Below are 10,032 nucleotides of genomic sequence, written 5' to 3' on the forward strand. Positions count from 1 at the left end.
CAGCTGGTGGCGGAGGAGAACGTGCGCGCCGTGGTTACCCTCAACGAGGAGTACGAGACCCGCTTCCTCTGCTGCTCCCCCCAGGTGAGCCCGGGGAGCTACCGGTGCCCCCTCGGGAAGGGTCTCCTGTCGCTCCGCTGGCCCAGGTGAGGCGTTAGCCGCCTCCTGCCGCACACCTGGCAGCGACCACCAAGTGCTTTGACAGCAAAGACGTGGCTTCTTCGCACTTAAGCCGACTTTATGCGACAAACCAGTACAACGTGAGGATGCAAGTAAAGCGTTACAGTTACAGCGGTGGAGAGGAGGGGAGAGGGAAGGGGACCATTAATTCCATACACATCGCTATGCACATACAAGAATGCCTTTTTTTTTGAGATGACGGCCCAGCTCCCCTCCTTTCCTTTAGCTGAACCACATCTTTTTGGTTCCCTTTAAGTTCTCCTTTCTGATGGCCAGCACTAAAGTTTTCATACATCTAATTTAAAGGATTGACATTCAAAGTCTGCTTACAACCCCACTGAACTTCCTAACTATCTTAACAGGTTCTGGGTTTTCTTTGGCGGGGGCGGGGGGGGAAGTTAACTGGTCTGCTATGTCCATTTCAGGAATGGGAGGCAATGGGAGTGGAGCAACTGCGGCTCAGCACCGTGGATCTAACTGGAGTCCCCACCTTGGAAAACCTCCACAAGGGTGTGGAATTCATACTGAAACACCGAGCCTGCGGTAACAGTGTCTATGTGCACTGCAAGGCAGGACGCTCCCGCAGTGCCACCGTGGTGGCAGCATATTTAATTCAAGTAAGAAGGATTCTATGCTAAATAGGGTTTATTTTCATACAGTCTGGGTGAATACAGCCAACCTTTACAGTTTGCTTTTGCTCAAGAAGCCTTAGCATGTACAAGTACATTAATACTCCATGATTTCACGGAGTTTGGACTGGAGACAAACTCACATTCCTGTTTTGTAGAATATGGCAAATGCAGGGTAAATGAACAAGTGAAACTTCATGTTTGCTGAACTGCGATCTAAGCTTTCTTTGATAATCTCATTTATCTTTGCACACCTTGTTCATCTGCACTTATGATACTGTCAAGATAATGCTTCCTGACAATGACATAGTGGTGAAGCTGCACTATAGCTGCCATTTTAAGTAGCCTTTTCATTCATCTGTACGGTCTGTCTCTGCCAGCTCAGTTATGAGCACAGGCACTGGCAAAGATGTTTTGATGTTACGGGAAAGAGAAGCTGTTGTTGCAACAAAGCTTTGAAACACATGGTCTGATAATATCTGTTGCTGGTTCTGGCAGGTCAGTCAGACTTCAGGAAGCTGCTCAGTTTTCTGGGCCATTAATATAAAGTTCTCAAAAGGTTTTGAATGATTCTGCCATTCTTAATTCTTTCTATGGAGGAACAGATTAAGATGGCAGTAACATGTCACTCAAGAGGGTAGGTTCACTGAGCAGACAAACATTCAGTTTTGTTCAGATTTTCTCCTTTGTTAACTGAAATGGTGAGCCTTTCTAAGCTTTTCAAGAAAGACAATTCAGGACTAAGAGAAGTGACTTTGGTGTTCCGAGTTTCTCTACAGACCCAACTGGGTAAGCCAGCAATAAGAACAAAATCCCACCTGTGGATTCTTCTGTTCGTGTTAAGTGCTCCCTGGAAAATCTTCCCTTAGTGCTGAAGGTAAAATTTTCTCACTAAGCGCTGAAGTACAATGTAAAGTACAATGTAAAGTACTAGTAAAGTTTTAAAAAAATAATAAAAGCAAGCTGCACTTTTGCTCTGGTCTGGTGGTATTAGGACAGGAAACTATTAACAACATGATGGAAGCATGAGTGAGACAGAAAATGGAGGACCCAGGCAGCAACCACCCCTCTTTAACTGAGGGACTTATTTTGAAGTAAACAGAAGGGGCAAAGCAACAAGTTTTTTAACAACTCCAATGTTGCCTGTAGCCTCCAGGAAGGCTCCATTAACTGGTGCAGGGATGCAATAGATTTTCACTTGCAGGGTTTCTGCCTTTTCAGCTGCATCACTGGAGCCCGCAGGAAGCAATAGAGGCTATTGCCAAGATTCGTCCCCACATCCTTGTTCGGCAAAAGCAAGTCCAGGTCCTGGAGACATTTTACAGGAACATCATCGCTGGGACAACTGCAGAGCATCAGTAAGAACTATCAAAATCTGTCTTGGCTGCTTTAAAAAAAGCATAGGTTTTAATGATGTAATGAAGGCTTAAGCGTTGTACTTCTTAACCATCAATAAAGTTTTTACAAAAATTACAGTAAAGGGGAGGTTGGGCTGTTTCATTAAAGCTTTCTTTCCTTATGGCTAATATCTTAGTTCTCTTGGAGCCCCATAATTCTTCTTTCCCACACATGGTATCAGTGCTGAGCCGAACTGCAATCCACAGGAAGTTCTATAATATTTTCAGCAAAGAAAAAGAAAACTTTGTCTCAGCAGAGACTTTATTCAGATTCTTACCCAAAGGGTTACAGTGCCAACAGAGAGGGGTATGAGGAAGTGGTCTTAATTCCATCTTTCACCAACACTATATTATAATTACAGGTGGGGATTCCTTGTACAGTGAAGGAAGTCAATGCTCATAAAAACAGATCTCCCTCTTTATGCCAGGGGATGACAGAGCAGTAAGCAAGTTCGCAGTTTGTTACCACTCCTCTAGGAGAAGTGCTGAATAATGCAACCTACTAAAGGTCTTGGAGTCACCTCAAATCTGTCAGCTGCAAATATTTCTGCTAGTCCCTCCTACAATAGGGACACAGGAATGTTTAAATGGGGACATCCCTGGAGGACACAGTGCACATCCAACTCTGTGACTGACATGGCAGCAACACAGAGTCTCCAGGCAGTTACAACTAGCAGTCTGGGCTAAGGAGGACGTTGTCCATATGCCATAGGATTTGTTATTGGTGGATCGGTTCCAGGCTAAAAAAGCCATTTGCTGCAGTTTGGGCCTCAAACACAAGCAGCTTATCATCAAGGGATCAAAGTAATAGCATTTAGTCCATCTGAAGTCTAAGATGCAGCAGTTCAACTTTAATAGTGCTATGTAAAAGAATAGGCCCGTGGCCAGAAAGCCTGTACTTCCTCTGCACAGGTATAGAGGATGGGGCCATTACTGGATGTTGTGAGCTCATAGTAATTGGGACTGGTGCTGAGGGTGGTGGGTGCATCTGAGCTGCACAGCAGAACATCGTTGCTGCCCTTTCTATCACTGGGTTTGTTTTTCCCGCTTAGGCCAGGACAAACTGCAGGTTAGTGAGCAGCACTTTGATGCCACTTGTGACTGTTACAACAGAGGTGGCTGGGTTAAGTTTAAAAGTATTTGCATCACCCTTTTTATAGCGGTCGCGAAAGACATAGATGCTGCCATTGCAGCTGGCAATTTTCCAGAGGGATGGTACTGAGCTCCAGGCATCTGGCAGGCATAGCCGGGTGAAGCTATCCAGTAGGGGATTGTAGCATAGCAGCGAATCCCCCTCGGCTACAATAAACACCACGTCCTTGTGTACAGCAGCATGCATGCGCCCTGCAAAAGGCAGTACATAGGGCTTCACGTGGCATTTCTCTGTGTTGGTATCATAGCACTGAATTAGCCGAGAGGGCTTGGTGAAGAAGTCCAGGTCATTTTCCTCCCCACCCAGCAGGTAAATGACACCATTAAGGTTTACACCTGCCGCTCCAGAGACTGCCACTTCCAACTGGCTGGTCTCTGTCCAGACATTGTCTCGTACTCTGTAATATATGACGGCATTAGAGAGAGTGTCCTGTAGAGTTTTCCCCCCCAGTGAATATATTGCATCCTTGCTGGGCACAGAGACGAGGGTGTGTTGGAGCCGGTCACGGGGCAGAGGGGCACACCATTCCCAGTCTATAGTTGCATTGTTGCATTTCCACATGCGTCGTGGAATGGAGCCACCAACGACGTACAGGTCACTACCGTGCTTGCAGGCTGCGGTGATCTGGTGACACAGGCTGTTCTGGCCACTCACGCTTATGGAGTCATCATCAGCACAATGCAGAGAAACAGCAAGCGAATGTGTACGTGATGACTCCTTTCCAATCAGGTAGATGTGAACATTTTCTCCAATCACCTGAGAGAAAGGGGGAGTGTGTCAGCAGAATTGGACCTATTTACACAAACATCAGTGATGCCTAAGGCTGAATTTTTCAGCTTAGAACCCACCTGTGGGCCTGAGGCGTGTGACATGCTTCCAAAGTCCTGCCACCCTAAAGCATTCAGGATTTGGAGCCTCAAAGCCTTTTCAAGATACCAGTCATATCTCACGCAAAATAGCAACAGACTTCACTGGAACCCATGTCTGCAGTTTAGGTAAGGACTGGTTACATCACCGATGGAGTAGAGTTATTATAAGGGGAATGCCAAACTCAGGTTTCTGAATGGTCTCTTTGGTAACTGAGCATCTGGTGAAATAAGTTAATTGTGGCATTGCTCCAGTTGCTAGTGAAAGCAGCCTTAGGTTAAAATTAAAAAAGCTGTCAATGGTGTTGCTATTTATGACAATGAAAGTATTCCTTACGCAAACACCATGAATTTCAATGGCATTTGTGTTTTGGGACTTTGAAGTCACACCTGTGAGCAGAATACCCTGCCTTGGGAAGTGTGAAACCAACAAGTACTACACCAATCCTCAACAGAAGGTCTTTTTATACCTTCAAACTCGATCGCAGCGTCTCTGAAAAGCCCGCTCGCTCCTCCTTGTTGAAGTTGATCCAGGTTTCTATGGCAACTGTTGGATTCTGAGAACATGGAACGCCATCTGCGGTTTGGGGACAGAAAGGCATTTATGGTATCTAGGCAAAGGTGTATATACTCAGAAACATCCTTTTCCTGTGACTCCCTCCTCCCACTCCCACCACAAATCCTACTTTCTACAGAGTAAAAAAACCAAACAAACAAACAAAAAAAAGTTTTCTAGATTTTGGCAAGCATGATCAGCACTGCCAGCCAGACATCAACATGAAATTAGTTTGGATAAATATCAGAAGACAGAGCTGCCAGATCTTAAGCGCTTCAGATGAGTTTCAACAAAGGAGCCTATGCCCGAGAGAGAGGGCAGGAAAGAGAACTTACATGCTTTGTGACAATGAAAAATATTTTCTTATTTCTTATATTATATTATTTCTTATTTATAAAAATATTCTCTTATTTGAGAATCTCAGCAGCTGCCTTTCTTTCTGGACAGTCCTAGAAACCTGTCTAGCAAAAAGTCATCTGTAGAAATTTTCCTTCTCTGAGCACTGTCAGACAGCTGACCCTCAAGACTGAGCATCTGGTGTTGCTGCTATCCTCTTAACATTTGGAAATCCCCAAAGAGCTACTATAGCTTTCCTCAGCCATGTGGCAATAGGAAACACTCAGACTGCATCAGATTTCAATTTGTTTCCAGACATAATTGGAAGTTTTGGTTATGCCACAAACTACTGCATCATCATCATCAGTACATTACCTAGAAGATTTTAGGTATTTACTTCCAGTCTGAAAGCCAGCAATTATGCCTGTATCCATTGATAGGCTTCCCTCTGAAGGCTCTCTTATTTTGTAGTCTGCTGTCATGACAAACCCTGAAGTTTGCTGAAGGCATCAGACAAATTCCAACACTTTTCTCTACACTGGAAGGGAGGAGAAAAAGTGTGGAACAAAAGCAGGTATTTCAACTCTTTTTATTAGTAAAAGGGATTTCCATAAGCTATCCATCACATGTAGTGCCTAAATGGAAAAACTTTTGGTTTTTAAATGAGTCCTGGAGTGCAACAAAAGGTAAGCTTAACAAACTACTCTTTCATGGAATTAATTTTAATCCTTTCCACTAATAGCTTCCTCTATTTAATTCTCCATTAACTAAACAAAGATGCAGGAATTGCAAAAGAAAAAGATTTTCCCTACCAGCAGTAGGAGTATATTTCAGATTTTAATCCATTTTAGGAGCTAAGTTTCAGCATAAACATTGAGTAATGTTATTCTATATATGGAAATAGATGAGGCATGGAAAAATTATTTAGCAATTATTTTAATTTAGGACCACAAATACTAAAGGCCACAGTATTAAAACCATGGTTACTACATGGAATCCCTAGGAAGTTAAGGGTGATTGACCTCTATAGCTTCATTTCATGATTTTAGGATTACTTTTGTTGTTACATGAAGTCACAGCTTAGTTTAAAAACTTGCTAGAGTTGTCAAAATTACTCTGATGTTATCACCTTTTTTCTAGCTATCAGTACATATTCTCAATAGGTTTTTGATGGTGAATTTCTTTAGATGCAACAGAGATAATAGAATGCAATATCTGTGATGACTCTCATATGTATAGCATCGACCTTAAAGGCCATTTTAAGTCTTACGGACAGATTTGCCAGAATTCCAAAGAAGCCAGTCATGGTAGGTTTATTTTTGTAACAGCATATAAAACACATGACACACAAAGTATAGTTATTTACTCATTTACAAAATTATTTAATTAAAGCAAGAAAGTGGCAATCTCTCTGGTCCCAAGTCCAGCACCTTTGAATGTATGAGCTTCTTCTACATTCTTGCTTCCTTGCACAAAAATGGAGCTGTGACTGCAGCATCATGGAGAGGTTTTCAAGTACTGGATGTACCTACTAGGCTGCAGAGAATCTTTAAGGATCGGTGGCAGTTGGACTAAGTTGTTGATGTGTTGACACATCCTTCACAACACTGAGTCATTGCATCCATTACTGTGGAAGGCTATTACCTTTACAAGAAGGGCAATTACTGTACTACCTAAGACATTACAATGCCTCTATTTCAGTCAGCTGAGTGCCTACCCTAAATAATCCTAACAATTATATACAACTGTTAATAACACTAACATAGTCTAAAAATAAGGCTTGTGCTCCAGCCTTCTTACAAATGTTGAGTTGTTGCGTTACTAAGTTAAATGATTACAAACCAAAGAAAAAAAAAACTTATGAAAGTTTTTTTTTTTCTTTGGTTCATAATCATTTAACTTCATAAGATGTTCATTTCTGGTAATGCTTCTTTGTTTTACTTTTAATGCAAACAAAAATACAACAAGTTGTTGAGAGTTACTAAGTTATGTTTAAAAAACCTGTAATATTTCTGACGTGTTGACTCAGGAACTACTGGGAATCACCAGCATCCTCTATATCCCTTTTCTATAGCTTAGATGCCTCATGTTCAGTAACAATTAATAGGATCTTTTTTCTGATTAAGTTATCCAGAATGTTTTGCTTTGCTTAGCTTCGCTAAGTCTCTGAATAGACAGTGATTATGACAACTTGGATCTTTCCATCTATTTTGTTCAATCTCTGATAGACTCTCTGAAAGTCTCTTTTTACATACACTTCCTGGCTAGTCTCAAGAACTCCTTACCTGTAAGGATGTCTGTCAGTAGGCGGAGAGGCAGGTGTAAGAACTCCTCTGTGTCTTGCAGCTGAGACAAATGTGACTTTGCGCAGTGTTTGGCAGCCGTGTAGAGCTCCATGTCACTGTGTTGATCTGCCAACCACATGACCTGCAGACAGTTCCTAACCTGCACTGTACGGGCCAGAAAACGGGAGCACTCTTCAAAAAGGGCAGTCAGCTGGTACATATCTGCCACTTCATAGGTTTCCTGCAATTCCTCTGCCCTCAGCTTTACAGTCCCATGGTAAATATAGTCCACAAGGAGCTGAAAGACACTCTCACTAACATCCTGCAGCTCAATCACCCGGTTGTGGGCCTCCTTTAGGTTGGAAGTGAACATAGAACGAAAAAAGCAACTCTGAGCTGAGAGGACCAAACGGTGCAGCTGGAATTCTTTTCCTTCCACTGAAATTGTAACATCAGCAAAGAGCTCATCCTCCAAGCATAATTTCATAATACCCTGGGCCACGCGGCCTGAGTGGGAGCGATCGGTGAAGGTGTAGTTCACAAAGTAGTTTTCTTCTGCAGAGGAGCCTCCAGTCTCTTCTGACGAGTCCATGGTGCTGCACAGATCAGATCTCCAGCAATCTGTAAAATCACAATAACTATATGGCTTTCTCCCTCCACTAACAAGATTATGCAGTACTTCAGGGTACAGGGAAAAATTGAACATATTGGTAAGAGGCTAGCATATTTTAGACTGAATATAAATAGCACAGCCAGAAACTTCTGCTTGCGCTTCAGAATTTCAAACAACAAATGAGAATCTGACATAATTAAAATTATAATATATACCAAATTTCCAATACAGTGAGCATCACATCCCAGCAGAACTGGGAGACATGCATATCGTTTCACCACTCATTTCACTGACACAAAGAAATGCAGCAACAGTTATTCAAGTGGAAAGTCCAGCAACTGCCCTAGGAAACTCTCGAAGCCGAAAGAATATGGCAGCACCATAGTTGGGCTAGATGGAAAAAGGATTACAGTATCATACTAACAAAGACTATAGACAACAGTTCATATCACCAGGGGGAGTTCATTACCATCCAAAACCAACATGATGAATCTGTGCAGTGGTATCAAGTAATGTGAACTTGTTTTTACCAAAAAGATGCGCAAGAAGTCTGCCAGACATAACCACCAGTCCTTCAAGCTAACCAAATGAGATAACTGATGGCATACTCAGTTTGTTAATGCACCAGACACCTTCAGCATACAAAATAACCTGTGAGATCTTGTTACCCACTGTTGCCCAAGTGGCAAGGAGAACTCCATTTAAAAGATGACACCTCTTAGTAGGTACCAGAGATTGTTTGCAGAGCTCCAAGCAGTTTGTGGGTTGAAAAAGCTTCTGAACCAGAGGAGGACTGCTGTAGAAAAGAGCTCTTTCTTAACATGGCTGTTGACAGCAGTTGGAGCAAATAGATGCCCGCCTGCATTCACTTTAAACTTATTTTACACCTCAACTATCAGCCACAGCGACTGACATCACAAATTTCTTCAATTAATAGTGAACATGATTTCCACTACAATGTTTCCTAAAGACAGTTTTTTTTTTTCCCCAGGAGATTCATAGTTACTCTTTCATGCCTTTTTTTGTCAAATATACATTTTCTTACAATAGCTCTGCTTGATACAGGAGGGTTCCTAAGTTCATTGTTCAAGTTCATGGGAAGTAGTGTCTACACCCCTAACTGGCTGGACAAGTCCATCCCAACCCTAAGGCCTGCCTTAATTATACCTTTATTGTGATTTTACAATAGTATGTAAGTAGCTACACATTAGTCTGTAAAGAGATGGAGGAACTGCAGTTGGCACAGCACACATGGGTGCTATTTTTCCAGCTTTACCAAGTACAAGCCTATCCTGAAAACTGGCTCCCACTTCAGTTAAAGCTCTTGATCCTTGCAGTCAAGGTGCTCACAAGCACCAAAGTGACCACGCAGAGCACCAGGATATGGATGGATGAACTACTCTGCCCTCTTGGCACAGCAGAACCAGCTGCCCGTACGGACCTCCACAGTTTCCAGAGAACTGGTGCCAAGTCACGAAAGAAACGTCAACAACAGCTAAAGACTCTGCTACCATAAATGCCCCATCCTTCTTTGTAAACACAAAGCTCCCCTTTACATCCATGGCATCTCCACTATAAAGCAAGAGAGGTGCCGGAACAGTTGAAGAGTCCCATAAAGCAAAATCTTAGGCCCCGGGCATATTTTGCGTTACCAAAGCAATGACCTGCCATGTGCCAGGCTCCAGGTGACGTAACCGACACCTACGGCACACCTACGTCCTTCCTTGCTCCTGGCAGGGTCGCGGATGCCATGACAGCGCCTGGCATCAGGGAACCCATACACACAACCGGCAGCGGCTTCACGCTCCGGGGGCGAGGGGCAAGGAAAAGAAAGATAATTCCCGGAAAAGTAAAGACCCCCACTAGGGCCACGCTAACGCTATAAAACCCGCCAGAGAATTACCTCGCCCCCACAACGCTGCTTCAGCCCGGGGGTCTGCCGGGGCCCCTCGCCTTTCACTCCCGCATCCCCGCAGAGCTCGCTGCCTTCGCGTCCGGGCTGGCGGCGGGGCTGCTC

At 43.4% G+C, this 10,032-nt stretch overlaps 2 protein-coding genes across 2 annotated transcripts; one reads left to right on the plus strand and one right to left on the minus strand.

The window, feature by feature from the left end:
* Positions 1-3: 3 nt before the first annotated feature.
* On the plus strand, positions 4-2,171 carry PTPMT1 (protein tyrosine phosphatase, mitochondrial 1; the record flags this gene model as incomplete). Its single annotated transcript, XM_010295691.1, has 3 exons — positions 4-84; positions 606-797; positions 2,031-2,171. Coding segments are annotated over 3 exons (414 nt in total), but the record flags the coding sequence as incomplete, so codon positions are not given.
* A 279-nt stretch (positions 2,172-2,450) lies between these two features.
* On the minus strand, positions 2,451-8,108 carry KBTBD4 (kelch repeat and BTB (POZ) domain containing 4). Its single transcript, XM_010295690.1, has 3 exons — positions 7,403-8,108; positions 4,696-4,802; positions 2,451-4,115 (listed from the first exon to the last, which is right to left on the minus strand). Exons 1-3 carry the CDS (start codon positions 8,106-8,108, stop codon positions 3,255-3,257), a joined length of 1,674 nt encoding a protein of 557 aa, XP_010293992.1. The 3' UTR covers positions 2,451-3,254.
* Between the last annotated feature and the right edge of the window lie 1,924 nt (positions 8,109-10,032).

This window comes from Phaethon lepturus, unplaced genomic scaffold (assembly GCF_000687285.1).
Source record: "Phaethon lepturus isolate BGI_N335 unplaced genomic scaffold, ASM68728v1 C14078405, whole genome shotgun sequence".
Lineage (NCBI taxonomy): Eukaryota > Metazoa > Chordata > Aves > Phaethontiformes > Phaethontidae > Phaethon > Phaethon lepturus.